Source organism: Narcine bancroftii, chromosome 2 (genome assembly GCF_036971445.1).
Source record: "Narcine bancroftii isolate sNarBan1 chromosome 2, sNarBan1.hap1, whole genome shotgun sequence".
In the NCBI taxonomy this organism is placed as follows: domain Eukaryota; kingdom Metazoa; phylum Chordata; class Chondrichthyes; order Torpediniformes; family Narcinidae; genus Narcine; species Narcine bancroftii.
Window position 1 is genome coordinate 298,157,831 of NC_091470.1, and position 18,100 is coordinate 298,175,930.

An 18,100-nucleotide genomic window follows, 5' to 3' on the forward strand; every position below is an offset into this window, starting at 1 on the left:
TGAAGGTGGCGGGGTCCTGTGAAGGTGGCGGGGTCCTGTGAAGGTGGCGGGGTCCTGTGAAGGTGGCGGGGTCCTGTGAAGGTGGCGGGGTCCTGTGAAGGTGGCGGGGTCCTGTGAAGGTGGCGGGGTCCTGTGAAGGTGGCGGGGTCCTGTGAAGGTGGCGGGGTCCTGTGAAGGTGGCGGGGTCCTGTGAAGGTGGCGGGGTCCTGTGAAGGTGGCGGGGTCCTGTGAAGGTGGCGGGGTCCTGTGAAGGTGGCGGGGTCCTGTGAAGGTGGCGGGGTCCTGTGAAGGTGGCGGGGTCCTGTGAAGGTGGCGGGGTCCTGTGAAGGTGGCGGGGTCCTGTGAAGGTGGCGGGGTCCTGTGAAGGTGGCGGGGTCCTGTGAAGGTGGCGGGGTCCTGTGAAGGTGGCGGGGTCCTGTGAAGGTGGCGGGGTCCTGTGAAGGTGGCGGGGTCCTGTGAAGGTGGCGGGGTCCTGTGAAGGTGGCGGGGTCCTGTGAAGGTGGCGGGGTCCTGTGAAGGTGGCGGGGTCCTGTGAAGGTGGCGGGGTCCTGTGAAGGTGGCGGGGTCCTGTGAAGGTGGCGGGGTCCTGTGAAGGTGGCGGGGTCCTGTGAAGGTGGCGGGGTCCTGTGAAGGTGGCGGGGTCCTGTGAAGGTGGCGGGGTCCTGTGAAGGTGGCGGGGTCCTGTGAAGGTGGCGGGGTCCTGTGAAGGTGGCGGGGTCCTGTGAAGGTGGCGGGGTCCTGTGAAGGTGGCGGGGTCCTGTGAAGGTGGCGGGGTCCTGTGAAGGTGGCGGGGTCCTGTGAAGGTGGCGGGGTCCTGTGAAGGTGGCGGGGTCCTGTGAAGGTGGCGGGGTCCTGTGAAGGTGGCGGGGTCCTGTGAAGGTGGCGGGGTCCTGTGAAGGTGGCGGGGTCCTGTGAAGGTGGCGGGGTCCTGTGAAGGTGGCGGGGTCCTGTGAAGGTGGCGGGGTCCTGTGAAGGTGGCGGGGTCCTGTGAAGGTGGCGGGGTCCTGTGAAGGTGGCGGGGTCCTGTGAAGGTGGCGGGGTCCTGTGAAGGTGGCGGGGTCCTGTGAAGGTGGCGGGGTCCTGTGAAGGTGGCGGGGTCCTGTGAAGGTGGCGGGGTCCTGTGAAGGTGGCGGGGTCCTGTGAAGGTGGCGGGGTCCTGTGAAGGTGGCGGGGTCCTGTGAAGGTGGCGGGGTCCTGTGAAGGTGGCGGGGTCCTGTGAAGGTGGCGGGGTCCTGTGAAGGTGGCGGGGTCCTGTGAAGGTGGCGGGGTCCTGTGAAGGTGGCGGGGTCCTGTGAAGGTGGCGGGGTCCTGTGAAGGTGGCGGGGTCCTGTGAAGGTGGCGGGGTCCTGTGAAGGTGGCGGGGTCCTGTGAAGGTGGCGGGGTCCTGTGAAGGTGGCGGGGTCCTGTGAAGGTGGCGGGGTCCTGTGAAGGTGGCGGGGTCCTGTGAAGGTGGCGGGGTCCTGTGAAGGTGGCGGGGTCCTGTGAAGGTGGCGGGGTCCTGTGAAGGTGGCGGGGTCCTGTGAAGGTGGCGGGGTCCTGTGAAGGTGGCGGGGTCCTGTGAAGGTGGCGGTAGATTGGATATAATAGGGCTGGCAAGAGAAAAACTGAAATCCAAAAACATTTTATAAAAACAATATTCTCAAACTATGTTTAATTATCGGGTTATCAAGTTAGTTTATATAAAGAAGCCTGAATTGCTAACAGGCAAATATTCTTAACAAAATTAAGTGGCGTGGTCAACACTAATATCAAATTGTAGCAAAAGGATCAAGTTATGTATATTAACTGCCCAGTAATAAAAGATAAAATTAGGAAATGTCAAACCTCTGTTTTTTTTTTTAGCTTTTTGAAGATTAACTTTATTTAAGTGGGGGCATTTTCCTTGCCATAATACAAGATGTAAGTGAATTGAAAAAAGCTTTAGGATTGAAAATTGGTATAGATTGGAAAAGATACAAAAAAAGTGGGTAAAATATTTATTGTTTTAGAATTGATACGGCCAATCATGTAAATAAAGAAAGGTGACCATCTTGATAGGAATAATTTAACTTGATTAAAAATCCTTAAAGATGTTAAACTCCTAGTAATTGTAATACTAAGATAAATAATTGATCCTTCACAATCTTAAAAGCAAAATTAAAATACCTCGGTAAAAAGACCATTTAGAGGTAAAAGTTCACTCTTGTGCAGATTTAACTTGTATCCTGAATATTGACTAAATTGAGATAATGAAGATAATGTGCTTGGTAAAGAAACATCTGGATTAGAAACAAAATGCAAAAAATTTGCACATAAGGAAACCTTGTGTTCAATGCTCTTGCAAATCCCTGTAAAGTTTTTGTTCTGAAGGGCAATTGCTAATGGCTCTAATACGATATCAGAGTAATGGATTTGAAGGACAGCCTTGACGAATACCACAGTGAAGATTAAAAGGTTTTGATTGTGGTAGATGGTAAGAATTGAAGCAGCAGGACATGTATATAATTTAATAAAACATGGTCCCAAATTCACTGTCATAAATAAATAACCCCACTACCTGATCAAAAGAAAGAACACATTCAGAAACAGGAGGTGGGGATAAATAAAATATTCAATAAACAGTGCATATTAAAATAAGAATAATGATTTTTAATAAAGCCAGTTTGATCTTCAGAAATGATGGTAAAATATTCTCCAAACTATGGGCCAATACTTACTGTTGATAGGAATATTTTGGCTAAAGAAATAGGAGTATAAAAAGCAGTTAAATGGATCCTTCCCCTTCAGAATAAGAGAAATACAAGCTTCATTAATGGATGATGGAAAATTCCCTTGTTTAAATGAGTCATTAGGCACAAAGCTTAGTTGAGGCACAAGCAATTTAGAAAAAGATTTTAAAAAACTCAACAGGGTCCTGGATATTTATCTGATTGTAAAGAAATTGCAAAAAGTATTTCCTGTTGGTGCATGGGTACCTCCAAGCTTGTATGCTTATTCTGAGAAAGCATAGGAAAATTTATATGATTTTAAAGTTCATCATTTAGCTATTATTAGATTCCGAAGTATATAGTTTTGAGTAAAATTCTCTGAAGGTATCATTAATTTTAGAGTGAACTGTAGTGTCCATACTGTCATCCATCTAAATCTTAGTAATTTGCTGTTTAGCAGCCATTCCTTTCAATTAGTTGGCCAAAAGTTTACTGGATTTTTAACATAAATGTAAAATTGATGTTTACTCTTCAGAATATGCTGTTCAATTAATCAAGCAGAAAGAAAATCAAATTTAGTCTAAAATTCAACCCTCTTTATGTAATGCAAGGTTTTTAACTTGCACATACTGTAAATCAATTTGTTCAATCTGATTAAATCTAATCTTATTAGTCTTTTATATAAGCTGTACAAGATGTGTCTCAGACAAGAATTTGTATTAAAGAAAATTTTAATATGGTCATCCATAAATTTCAAAGTAATTATCTGAAAGTAAGGTAGAATTAAAACACCAATACCCCTTTATAGAAGGAGAGTCAGGAAAATTCAAAGACAAAATGATAGGAGAATAGTTAGATATCACTATTCCTTGATTTTCACTAGATTTGGTTGATGCAATCAATTGATTATCTATTTTAAAAGTTATCAATCCAGGAATAAGAATGGTGAGCACAAGAAAAATTAGTACATTTTACTGTTAGGATGAAAAAAAAAAGGCAAACATCTGAAATACCAAAATTTGTTAAAGAATGAATTACAGCAGCAGATTTACTCAGTGGCAGATTTTAGCGATGAATAATCCAGAGCCGTATTTAGCCCTTCTTCCCTTCTCTCCCCAACACCCAGTGAGTAAAAACTTAAATCTGGTAGGGCTGAAAAAACATTTGAAAGCATTTGAAAGGTGTTATGGGGTGTATATGTTGTCAAAACTACTATTTTATTATATAGCTTGCCTGTAAGCAAAATATAATGACCAGATTTATCTGATAGTGTTATGATGTGCAAAAGGGATGTTCTGGTTAATTAAAATAGAAACTTCCCTGACCTTGGCATCAGAGGACGAATGAAAATCTTTTTCATTCCATTTTGAAAAAGTCTGGCATTATCACAATTTCTGATGTTTTTCTTGAAGAAAAACCATTTCTGCCTTCAGATGCCAGACATGAGCAAATGTGCTTCTGTGTGTAATTGGAATATTTAACACTTTAATGTTCCAAGAGATGTCTGGTTAAATTAATTGAGTCTTGATTAATGTTATGAAAGCAATCTGACACAGTTTGGCACCATTTTCCAAGCAGTCACCTTGAATCCATGCAGTAACACAGTTAATATGAGCCATGAAGCCAAAACAACCTTGCAAACTCTGCTCCTTATACCCAGACATCCACCCTGCAAAACCTCCCAGCACTGAAAGTTGCTAAACAACACAGCAACAAGCTTAAAAAAATACATTTTAAATCTTTGAGTTTCTGCTGAAGAATCTTGGTGTAGCTCCTTTTTAATAAAAAAAAATCCCAGACGATTTAAAATTGTATAAAAGAATATAACCAAAATTAAGTTGCGGTAAAGAAACAGTACAAGTGCATGTATAATTGTTCCCTTCACATTATCAGCAGGAAAAAAATGCTGTTAAATTCATCAAAATATCAAGACATCGAGCATTCAAAATAATACCATATCATTAATAGTTAAAGAAAATACCCAAAGAATATAAAGATCCACTTAATATTTTAAGTTCAATAAAACAAATATCTAAAACCTATAGTTGATAAGATTTTCTGCACTTAAAATAGACTATGTGCATGTACATTATTTTATTGCTGGGTGTATTTTCCCACAATCATATAATAAGCTAAGCACACAACCCTATTTTCCCATGGTCGATAATAAACTACACAAACTTTATTACTTATGCTGTTGATAAATTAATAACCAAAATATAGATACTGTCCACATTAATAGTGAAATTAATATATTCCATTTAAATCTTTACTGTCAAAATAAAAACAAAATGAGCTAAAATTAAAAAATTAAAGAAAACACAATCATTAAATTATATATATATATATATATATTTAAAAATTCCCTTCAATTAACCAAAATAGAACTACCAGAATAGAAAAAACTTCAGACACAACTAATAGCTCATACTAGACTTGAAGTTGAAAGAGATTCATTCAAAACTTTTGCTTGCCTCTTCCACCAATTTCAAAAGTGATCTGCAGATTAACTGAATATAATGAGGTGGGTTTAGATCCTTTCTTGTACAGCTCAGACATGACTTGTATTCTTTCTGCATATCCATAACTTCACGACAGTAGTCTTCAATGATTTTAATTACCCCCGGTAATTCAGATTTCTTCTCTGACTGGCCTCGCAGATAACGATCCTTAGTGATAATGAAATTGGAGGATTACAGAATGACTGGTGTCCCAAGGTTGGCTTGGGACCTAGGGATCAATGAGCTTTCAAGCTCTGGCTTCTTGTGGGGGGGGGTATTCCCTTCCAAATACCTCCATGAGTACTTTTGAAAAGAAGTTGGTCTGCTGGCTATTTTCTGTCCTCTCTGAAGGTCGATCTTTTTATGCCTACTTCTACTCTTCAAATCAACCTCTTTAGAAGTTACCAGACAATTTAGAACAGTGTTTCAAGTTTGTTAAAACATAAATTAACTGACTCCAAACCAGCCTCTACAATTCCCAAGCAATCATCAATGGCTGATATAGACTATACAACCTTTTCAAGTGCAGATTTAATTTCCTGTTGAGTTCCTTTTGATGATCCAGTTATATCCCATGTATGTTTGTTTAACATATCAGAAATGGAGTTTGCAATCAAGGAGGGTGTGTCTTCCTCCTTTTTGCCATTTTTACCATTATTTTGCAGATTTAGTAGCAGCCTTTTTTAAAAAAAAACAGCAATATTTGTGAAAGGGCAAAGTATGAAAGACTTTGGTTTAAAAAAAATTAAAAGTGCATGAATGGGAAAGTTTCAAAATGAACAGGAGCACCTAACTATTGCTGTTATGCCATGCAGTGGCCAGCTGGAAGTCCTCAATTTTTAACTTTAACAGTATTTATACTCAAGTGAAACATTGCTAAATTTCAGTTCAATGTTACTGAAGCTAGAGTTAAATAACTTCTAGGAATTTATTTCATGAGTTGGGCAGAAAGGTTGGAGGCCGGTGACCAGTGGTGTGCCTCAAGGATCTGTATTGGGCCCATTGTTGTTCGTTATATACATTAATGATCTAGATGATGGGGTGGTGAATTGGATTAGTAAATATGCAGACGATACTAAGATAGGTGGAATAGTGGATAATGAAGAAGGTTTTCAAGGATTGCAGAGGGATTCGGGCTGCTTAGAAAAGTGGGCTGAAAAATGGCAGATGGAATTTAATGCTGATAAGTGTGAGGTGCTTCATTTTGGTAAGAAGAATCAGAATAGGACATATGTGGTAAATGGGAGAGCATTGAGGAATACAGAAGAGCAGAAAGATTTAGGAGTAACGGTACATCGTTCCCTGAAGGTAGAAACTCACGTGAATAGGGTGGTGAAGAAGGCTTTTAGTATGCTGGCCTTTATCAATCATTGCATGGAATATAGGAGTTGGGAGGTGATGTTGAGATTGTATAAGACGTTGGTGTGGCCTAATTTGGAGTTCTGTGTGCAGTTCTGGTCGCCTAATACTCTTCTCTTTGGCTTGGCTTCGCGGACGAAGATTTATGGAGGGGGTAAAAAGTCCACGTCAGCTGCAGGCTCGTTTGTGGCTGACAAGTCCGATGCGGGACAGGCAGACACGCTTGCAGCGGTTGCAGGGTAAAATTGGTTGGTTGGGGTTGGGTGTTGGGTAGGATATAAACAGAGTGGAGAGAGTGCAGAGAAGGTTTACCAGAATGTTGCCTGGGTTTAAGCATCTGGAGTATGGGGAGAGATTGGACAGATTGGGTCTTTATTCTTTGGAGCGTAGAAGGTTGAGAGGGGATTTGATAGAAGTATTTAAGATTATGAAAGGGATAGACAGAATGGATGTGGATAGACTATTTCCGTTAAGAGGAGGAAAGATTAAAACAAGAGGACATGAGTTAAGAATTAAGGGGCAGAGGTTTAGAGGTAACATGAGGGGGAACTTCTTTACTCAGAGAGTGGTAGCTGTGTGGAATGATCTTCTGGGAGAAATAGTGGCGGCGGAGTCAATTGTATTATTTAAGAAAAGGTTGGACAGGTATATGGATGAGAAGAAGATGGAGGGTTATGGGCATTGTGCAGGGAGGTGGGATTAGAAAGGGGTGTTTGGTTCGGTGCAGACTAGAAGGGCCTAATGGCCTGTTTCCGTGCTGTAATTGTTATGTTATGTTATGTATAAAGTGTATATCTAACTCTTGACTATGTGTGTGTGTTAACTTTTAAAATACCAAGGTGAAAGGATTGCTTAGCTCTGATGGGTTGCTGCGGTGACAGAGTATATAGATATGTTTTTGGGAGATAAATTGGGAAAGGTTTGTTAGAGTAGGTCACATACAAACACTTTAAAACAGATCTTATTTAAAATACTGGAGCTCTGCCCCATGCTAGACAAATTGGCTTCACAGCTTTTGCAATAACTTTGAAGAGTGCTAAAGAGACTTCACTAATGGATTGTTGTTTACAAAAGTCAACCGATGAACGATGTTGTTGGAGCTGCAGATTGTCTGGAAGAGAACTTGCTGTTCTAAGAGGATCATGTGATTTTTGCAAGCAGAGAGAGTCAAACAGTCTTTCTCTGACAGAGACACAGAGATCATTCTCCAGTATTATAGCCAGCAGAAGCAGCTGGGACTGGTACAGGACATGCTGGCAAGCTTTTGAAAAACTCCATTTGGCAGAGAGCCTGCTCAAAGCCCTTGTGGTTCATGCAAGAGGAGAAGACTGGCTGTCTAATGTTTCACTTGGAATAAGAGAAATAAAAAAGGCACTCTGTGGGAACCTGAAAGAAAGAGGTTATCATGTGGTGAACCCTGAAGGGGCAAGTTTCATGAACAAGACATTGAAGTGGCTGATGGAAGTACATCAGTTGTGGATGTCTTGGAACAACAAATCCTCCTCTGAAAACCGATGACGACCTTCCTGGGTGGTAACCATTTACCTTTCAAGCACCAAAGCCTGGTGAACTTCATAAATGTTAAATTCTGTGCACAGTATAAGAATTGCCTGCAACCAGTGAACCTGTCGGAATGAGAAGTGAGATGGGATTGTGAACCAAAAATCTTTTCTGAACTCACATATACATTACATACATGTGTGCTTAGAATTAGAAGGGGGTTAAGTTACGTTAGTTAAGTCAATAGTGATAAGTTAAAGTGTGATTCTGCTTTCATGTTTAAAGATAATTTAAAAACAACTTTTAAGTAACCATTTGTCTTGGTGAATATCGCTGCTGGGTTTAGAGGTCCTTGGGGACTGCTATCTAAAATATTTGTCAAAGAATCTTGTTAACGTTTGGGAAAAGTGCCATTAAAAATCTATTGGTTTCTGGTTTTTTTAAAAAATTTAAAAAAAAAAATATATATATATATATCTTTGGCTTGATCTTGAGTTAATACTAGTCTGGTAAATTCTGGAGCAAAGCTGTAATGTGTATTTTAGCTCGCAGATGCATCTTCAAGGGTTCTTGCTCTTTAATAGATTTTAAAATATCAAATATTTGTTTTTCAGTAAGTGTAGATTTATTTCTAGCTCCTTCTAAAGTTCACACCAGCTTTTTGCCAAGCCTGGTATGTCAGACTGATATTGTGATGGATAGCTTGAATGCAAAATCTAAAATAATGTGAGCGCAGTTTAATTATACGTTTGAAAATAACATCAAGGAAGAAATCAATGAGAATCTATTTTATGTGGGATAACCAACTGAGATTTTTTAACCTTTTCAGTAATTTTACAGTATTTGACGTGTAAACAGATTTTTATAGTTGACTATTAACCTTAAGGTATTAAGTGAAATGACTAGTGCCACTTCGCTGATACCAAAGTGTCTTTTAATTTGTCTAAAAAATATTGCGAAGGAGTTTGTTTCTAATTTATCTCCATGGATGTTACAATGTATAAATCTTGTATTCCAAAAAGCAGTAAAGTTGCTTTTATCAATAGAACAGTATGCTGAGTTGTATAATAAGCCAGATTTGTCCATTCAATCAAATACCAACTTGTTCCGATCATGCTCGTGCATAAACATGTAAATTAGGAAGTTGTTTGTAAATTCTCAAAGATGGAATGTATTACAGTTACCAGTAAGTAGAAATTCTGCCTGGCCCTCAGGAAAAAGCATCTGACAGTAAAGGTATTGCTGAGTTGCATCATTCCAAAAACTGCTGCAACACATACATTTAATGTATGCAATAAACATGTTAGGACTAGTTGATAGCAAATACCTCTGGTATTGAAATTAATGAATGAATTATTTGAGTCCTTTTCAATCTTTTATAATTTGTTTATTTCTTCACAGACCAATTTTTATCTCACTGCTTGTTTTTTTTCTCTAACCTAATTTGACATTGGAATTAACTAATCCGAGCTGATTCTCTTTCCCCACCCCCATACTTAATTTTAGTAAATCAAAATTGTTGGCTATATCTTAGTTTATCTGAAGACTTGTTCACTTTACTTTTTAGGCCAACAAAATGGGACATGGCAAATTCTGCTCACCACCTCGAAGAATTAGTGGAACTGGCTGAGAATGATGTACATGAAGCTGGAAATGAAGTTTTTTTTAAGCAACACAGTGAAATACAGAGAAGGTAAACACTAATAAATATTTTAGTCAACATGGATTTGGTTTACATGTAATTTCATTTTATGCAAATCAAAAATGTGCATGGGTATTTTCAAAATTTATGCTAAAGGCACTAAGAAATTGGTGTGTGTGAGTGTGTTTAGTAGAACTTGGGAATGCTGGTCATCCACTTTAAAATCAAATTTATGTGGAAAATCCAAGAGCATAAAAAAAAGTACTTTGGTAGTATTTGCGATAAGAAGGTGGTGAACAAAATGAGGTTTTGATTCAAAATGATTAAGCTAAATTGAAATACTAAAGTCTGCAGGCAGTGATTGTAGTAAAAACACCAAAATGCTGGAGGAACTCAGCCAATCTTTTCAGCATCTATAGGAGACAAAGATATTGCTGACATTTTGGGCTTGAGCCCTTCAAGGAATAAGCAGAAATTGAATCCTAACTTTTGTAAATTTTCACAGCAAAGATTCTAGTGTTACAAGCCCAGAGGACCCCAAAACCCATCAGCAATAGATATTCCCCAAGACAAATGGTTACTTAAACAAAAGTTGCTTTTGATTATCTTTAAACATGAAAACAGGATCAAACTCTAACTTATTACTATTAACTAACCTAACTTAACCCCCTTCTATTTCTAAGCACATGTGTGTCTAATGTGTGTATATGTCTAGAAAAGTTCTTTGATCCACAGTCTAATCTCACTTCTCATTCCTTCAAGTTTACTGGTTGCAGGCAATTCTTATACTGTGCACAGAAATTAACATTCATGAAGTTCACGAGGCTTTAGTGCTTGAAAGGTAAATGGTTACTGCTCAGGAAGGTTCTTTCTGGTTTTCAGAGAGATTTGCTGTTCCTAGACACAGATTTCTTCTGATCATCCACGTCAGTGTCTTGCCAAAGAAACTTTCCCCCACATGTTTTACAGATGACGACCTCTCTCTTTCAAGTCACCAGAGTTCCTTTTTATTTCCCTTATTTCGTGTCTGCCTCTGCCTCTGCCTCTGCCTCTGCCTCTGCCTCTGCCTCTGCCTCTGCCTCTGCCTGCAAAGACCCTCTTAGAACAGCAACCTCCACTCAGACTGTGGCACTGAACCTAATCCTCAGTGTTCTTTCATCTGTTGCTTTTCAAAACAAAAATCCATTAGTAAAGTCCCTTGGGCACTCTCCAAAGCTTTTGCAAAGGTGTTTGGAGCCAGACTGTCTAGCTTGAGCAGAGCACCTGTATTTTAAGTGAGAACTGTTTTGAAGTGTCTACATGCGACCTATACTTTAAAAAAAAAACTGCCACACTTTATCTCTGAAAATCATATCTATATATGCAATATAAAACACAACATACTCTGTCATACTAGTGTAGAAATAATATATTTGGGTCAGATGAATGAACGGTGTCCAATGAGAATTCCTTGGATTATAAATGTAGAAGTTAAAATGAGTAGTTGCAGGGTTCAGAATGTAATAAACCATGTAGAAAGCAGAGTGACAAAAAGCATGCAAACCTACACATTTAGACATAGCAGAAGGATTCTCAAGTTATCTCTGCTGTTCAATAAAATTGTAGCTGATTGGTAGCTTTTCACCCTTTTGACAATAACCTACCATTTTTGAGAGGGAAAAATGTTCAAAGACTTGGCTTTGGGGAAGGGTTTGAAAGATGCATGATCTTTAATTTTGCCTCGTCTGTATTAAATGGTTGGTTCACTTTCAAACAGTGACCAAGTCCTGGAATATCTTGCAAGAGGAAACAGATCCACCTTGTCAAGACCCTCAAAATAATGCATCTTTTCCTTAAGGAGTTGCTCACATTTAAATTCACAGCAGCTATAAGCCTAGGCTGACCAACTTTTTCTCAACCAATTGAATGCTCAAGACGACATTTGCATGTTAGGTTAAATTGTATCATTTGTGAGCACTAAACTGGCCACATATGTTTATGATAAGAAAAATATGTGCATCGTTTATCCAGTAGAAAGAAGCTTTGCTATTTTAATGCACTAATGTCCTCTGAATATATTGTGATAACCATACCTTCATAGTACTTTAATGAATGGCATAAAAACCACTTGAAATGAATAAAGAACAATTATTAAAATCTGAGAGATAAAACTAATTCCATCATGGAGTTTAATCCAGATAAGTGTGAAGTGTTACACTTTGGGATTTCAAAAATGAAACAGATTGAGGAATGATTGTCCGCTCTTGGACTGTAGCGGAAAGGCTTGGATGTTTCCCAGAATAGGGAATTCTAAGACCGGAGGACATAACATCAGGATAAAAGGGTTCCAATTTAAAACAAAAACACAAAAAAATTTCTTTAGAGGGTCATGAATCTGTGGAACTTGTTGCCATAGGTGACTGGAAGTGAAGTTGCTGGGTGAATTTAAGGCAGAGATTGACAGGTATTTGATTAGTCAGGGTATCAAACATTATGGGGAGAAAGCTAGGCGGTGGGGCTGAATGGGATGGTGGATCAGCTCATGATTAGAATGGTGGAACAGACTCAATTGACCTACTTCTGCTCCTATAGCTTATGAATGTTTGAAAAGCATTGTGCAGAGATGTTAGTAGTTTGGGCCCATAGCTTCCTGAAAGTGGCCGTGTAAATACATACGATATTTTAAAAAGGCATATGGTATGCATCCATTGATTGGGTGAGTCATTGAGTATAATGGTAAGGAAGTCATAGCAGTTATAGAAAACTTTTGGCCACTATTACAGGAAAGATGTGGATACTTTGGAAAAATATAGAAGAGACTAACCTGGATGCTGCCCAGATTAGGGGATATGAATTGTGGGGAAATGTTAGAGAAACTTGAGTTCCTTTCTCTGGAGGGCCAGAGGTTGAAGGGAAAACCTGATGGAAGTTTTTTTTTAAAAAAAAAAAGAGCATTGATAGGGGTGCATGGTCAGAATTGCTTCCTCAGGGTAAACTGTCACATCTGGTGGATGTACTTTTAAGGGGTGGTGGAAGGGGGCTTGATGGAGATATGAAGGGAATTTTTTTTTCCCCTCACACAGTGGTGGATGCCTGGAACAGGCTGCGAGCAGAAGCAAACATAATAGTAATATTTAAGAAGCTCAAGAGCAGGGGTGGCCAAACTCTCAAGGCAAGAGCCACATATAATAAACCAGATCTTTAAGAGCTGCAAAACATGAAAAAATATTACATACACATTTTTCCTCTTGCATGTACAATTGTTACAAAAAATTGTTACAAAAATATTGTATAAGAAATGTACATAATATTTATTAATGTATGCAGTTTTTAAACTACTCACTTGTATTAGTTTCAATAATCAAAATGTTTTCATTACCATATATACATGTAATAATAAAATTTTGTGAACCAACGTTTAGGGTAAAAGCATACTACTTTTGATTGCGGTAAGTACTTGCGTTGTTTGAGGCATTGAGAACTCTGATGGGCGGACAGCTAGGGTCTGAGCAAGATACAGCAATCGGGAGCTTTGACAGGCAGCTGGCTAGGGCCTAGGTGAGAGTTTGTGGTCAAGGCATTGAGCGTTTGGATGGATGGGTGGCAGGGGCCTAAAATACAGGAGTCTACTTTTACTAGTGTATATACTGGTATACTTACCAAATATTTTCAATAACAAACCATGCACACCAAAACTACCATTGTGACCACAGGGTCATACGATTCCTGACTCCCAGACAACATAATTCTGCAAGAGTCGCATATGGCTCATGAGCCACAGTATGGCCACCCTTGCTCTAGAGAGAAGAATGTGCAGGGAATAGAGGTGTGTATTATGTGGAAGCAGTTGAGTTTTGGATTAATCTCTGCACATTTGGTGCAGATGTGGGCTGAAGGATCTGCTCCTGTGCTTAACTGTTCTATTTTCCACGCATGTACCTGTGGAATAGGCGATGATTCCCATGAAGGTCACATTAGACTCTTGAATCCTACAAAAACAAAAGGTAATTCTGGATCACTGACCTCCTGGCCTAAATGATGTAACCTGCTACAAAATCAAATCCAGTGTAGTAGAAGGCAAAGCTCACTTCCAGATGAACACAATGTCTTCTACACCCGATTTGACCACATGAACAAGGAAGAACCACCACTGCACCCCTATCTCCTCTGATGATCCTCTCCTATCCGCCATATGCAAGGATTATGTGCAGGCTGCCTTCAGGAAAGTGAATCTGAGGAAATTATCTGGACTGAATACCCGGCTGAGCATTTAAAAACCTGTGCTGACCACTTTGCTGTTGTATTCACAGAAATCTTCAATATTTCACTCCAGCACCTGTTTCAAACAGGCCTCAATCATACGGGTGTGTAAGAAGAGTGTGGTAACCTGCCTAAATGACTCGACCAGTGGCACTCCCATTAAGTGACGGAGAGTTTTGAAAGGCTGGTGTTAAAGCATATCAGTTCCTGCCTGAGCAGTGACATGGATCCATTCCAATATGGCTATTGTAGCAACAGGACTACAACAGATGCCATCTCACTCACTCTACACAAAGCCTGAAACACTGGATAGCAAAGATGCATACAACAGGATGCTCTTAATTGACTGCAGTTCAGGTTTCAACACCATCATCCCCTCAAAATTGATCAGCAAACTCCAAGACTTGGGACTCGACACCCCACTGTGTAATTGAATCTTCCATTTCCTCACCTCCAGAACACAATCTGTGAGGATTCTAAGAAAATCTCCTCCACTGTCTCCATCAGTATGAGCACCACAATTGTTTACCACACTGCTCTACTCACTTTACACCTATGGTATGTGGCTCGGTGTGACACCACCATCTACAATACCATGGTAGTGGATTGTATAAAAAGGAGCTACAAATCAGCATATAGGAAGGAGATTGAAAACTTGGCTGAATAGTGCATCAACAACCTTGAACTCAATGTCACCAAAACCAAGGCACTGTTTGTTAACTTCAGGAAGCAAAAACTAGAATTGTGGGATCAGAAGCATGGAGGGTGAGCAAATTTAAATTCCTGGGTGTCACTATCTGGTATGTGAGTGGGAAGGGAAGGTTGAGAACCACTGCTCTAGACCAATTGTTATTGAAATATTTTGCTTGATAAAAATTGTTATTGGCCCATTTCCTTTGGAGTTACTAAACCGTGCACATAACGAGTCAATTAGGCATGATTAAAAGTGGTTTTCAAACTTTCTTTCCACTCGCATACCATCGTAAGCAATTCTTTACTCATCGCAGAGCATCTATGGCATAGGGAATACTTAGTGGTATGTGAGTAGAAAGAAAGATTGAGAATCACTGGGTTATGGTGTTGGAGCCTTTATACAGAGTCAAGAGGGAGGAGTTACAGTCACAGGACAGGGCTGAGCCAGATAAATGTGTACAGCAGTTCACCACAATCATCGAATATTTCAAGTTTTTGGAACACAGTTGTCTTTACATTGTCAAATTCCTTCCTTTGCTTAATCAAAGGAGGACTAAACTCTTGAAAAAATAGCACATTTTCATGGTCAATCTTAGGCCAACTATTATTTTGCTTAGAGTAGTAGTTCTCAACCTTTTTCTTTCCACAAATTTACCACTAAGTAATCCCTATGCCATTAGGTACTCTGATTAGTAAGGAATTACTATGTGGGTGGAAAGAAAAAGTTTGAAAACCACTGTTTTAATCATTCTAATGGACCTGTATGCACACTGTTTCATAACTCCAATGGAAATGGGCCAATGACAATCTTTCTCAAGCAAATAATTTCAGTAACAATTGGGTCTAAAGCAGTGATTCTCAACTTTTCCTTCCCACTCATATACCACCTTAAGCAATCCCTTACTAATCACAGAGCACCATGGCATAGGGATTACTTAGAGTTATGTGAGTGGAAAGAAAAAGTTTGAGGACCTCTGACATAAACCCTCCCCAGAAAGCCTGAGTCACAGCACACTTTATTGTAAATAAAACCCTATAGTTCCGTAACTCGAGTTGAGTTATTGATAGTGCATTAATTTTCTTTACAAAATTTTTTTTCCAATGATGGAACAACTCGAAGTCCGATAAGCTGGAGATCGACCTACAATTGCCAGAAGCCTCAGACTGCTTTGAACTCTGGCTACACTGCTTTGAGGTCTTTCTACAGAGAACTCCACTGGAGACATGGCCACTGAAGCAAAGAAGCTGCACCTACTCTTCTTCTGGGTTGGACACTGAGTGTTCCAGATGATCAGGAATGCCTCAACATACACAGAGTCAATGAACATTCTCAAGGATCAGTACAGGGAGAAAGTCGATGAGGTATACACCAGGCACATGCTTGCTACCCGCAAACATTGATCAAGTGAATTGAGCGAAGAGTTCCTCCAGGCCCTACGTGGACTTGCACAGGTGTGAACCTTCTTGTTGGTGTTGGCTGCCCAAAACATGGAGGACATGATCCTGGACATCTATGTTGCAGGTGTCAGGTCAGACTGCATGCACCAGAGGCTACTTAAACAGAGTAAATTAGAATTGAGAGGGGCAATCAACCTCGTGAGATCGCCCTCCATAACGTGGAAAGATACTTGGCGAATATCACAGAGTCTACATGGGAGCTACCATCTTGAATTCTGGTCCACAGGCCAGCAGCCCACTACTACGTTCAATGAGTGAACCCACTACTGCCACAATATCCCAGGAGCACCCGAAGTGCTACTTTTGTGGCCAACCAAAGCATTCCCGAAAAGCTGCCAGGCGAAAGAGCTGTATGCTTGAGGTTCAGAAAGAAGGGGGACTATGCGTACTTATGTCAATCACAGCTGCCTTCTAGTCCCAGTGCTGCCATCTTGGCTGCTGTCAGCTTCTAGGGGCGACCACACTGCAACATGGTCCAACATCTTGAAACCTGCCAACTTCTGGGAATAATCACACCACCGCTTGGGCGCCACCTTTATGCTTCCTGACTACAAGTCAACATTGGACAGCCTACAAACTGACACTAGCTTCTGTGTTACTGGACTAGAACAGTCCACATCAACTCATCCAGTCTATGATGGACATATCAATCAATGATCAGGTAACAAGATGCCTTTTTGATTGCGGGAGCACTGAGTAAGCTATAAAGTTGTCCTGGCCTCAAAGTCCCACTCAACCAAGATCTGCAGCTAAACCACTGACGTTGACCAGGCAGGGCATGACTTACAGCAACTTAATGCAACAGCTCTGTGCACCAGTGCTGTTGGGTTTGGACTTTGTGTTCATTGTCACCTCAACATGTATATCAAGCTGCAAGAGAAAGAGAACGATGAAATAAGCTGTACACCCAAACAAAAGTAGGAACAAGTTCTAAACATAAAGATGAAAAATGGGAAAAGCTATGCTCTGGAACTATGAGAAACACAATAAACATGAGGTTATGCATGATATAATATAATTGGTTAAACAGGCTATATACCACGCTGCAAAAGTTAAATAAATGGACCCAACAGTACCAGATAGATGTTTTCATTCTAAGAAGGAAATGGGAACAACAGTACATGCAATTTGGGCATGTGAGAAAGTGAAAAAGTTTTGGGAAGATCTAAATCAGGTATTAAATAAAATCACAAAAAGCAACATGCCAAAAAAGCCAGAGATTGTTCTTCTAAGTAATATAAGAAGTAAAGAACTAGGCCTCAATTTGGATGAAGCACAAAAAAGATTTATTTTGATAGCCTTAGCTGTAGCAAAAAAATGGATAATGTCAACCTGGAAATCAGAAGAGAGCCTGAAAGTACAGCAATGGTACATAGAAATGAATAAATGTATTCCATTGGAAAAAAAACATATAATTTAAGAAATAACATCACAGTATTTGAACAAATTTGTGGACCGTACATGGAACACAACAGAGAGGGCCTATCGTGGACCTCCACCCCCCAAAATGACAGAATGAGAAGATAAAATGAACTGACCCAGTGTGTAAAAGTAGATGACACAATTTTCTTGTTTATTTTCATTGTGTGATGACATTGTTTAATGGGTGTAAAGAAGAGGTACAACGACTGTTTAAAGAAATCTCTTAGAGCCTGCCACATTGACCACCGCCAGTGGGCTGATATCGCCTCAAACCGTGCATCTTGGCGCCTCACAGTTCGGCGGGCAGCAACCTCCTTTGAAGAAGACCACAGAGCCCACCTCACTGACAAAAGACAAAGGAGGAAAAACCCAACACCCAACCCCAACCAACCAATTTTCCCTTGCAACCGCTGCAACCGTGCCTGCCTGTCCCGCATCGGACTTGTCAGTCATCAACGAGCCTGCAGCAGACGTGGACATACCCCTCCATAAATCTTCGTCCGTAAAGCCAAGCGAAAAAAAAATATATATGTTAAATGTTTAGTGGGTGGGTGGGTGGGTGGGAGGGGGGGTGGGAAGGGAGGGGAGAGAAAATGACA

At 40.3% G+C, this 18,100-nt stretch overlaps 1 protein-coding gene across 2 annotated transcripts in view; it reads left to right on the forward strand.

The window, feature by feature from the left end:
• sdr16c5b (short chain dehydrogenase/reductase family 16C, member 5b) overlaps window positions 1-18,100 on the forward strand; it is a 131,693-nt gene that overhangs the window by 92,962 nt on the left and 20,631 nt on the right. For both annotated transcript variants that reach the window (XM_069921459.1, XM_069921460.1), the window contains exon 6: window positions 9,615-9,740. In XM_069921459.1, the coding sequence (XP_069777560.1) occupies window positions 9,615-9,740 (126 nt within the window). The remainder of the gene's footprint in view (window positions 1-9,614; window positions 9,741-18,100) is intronic.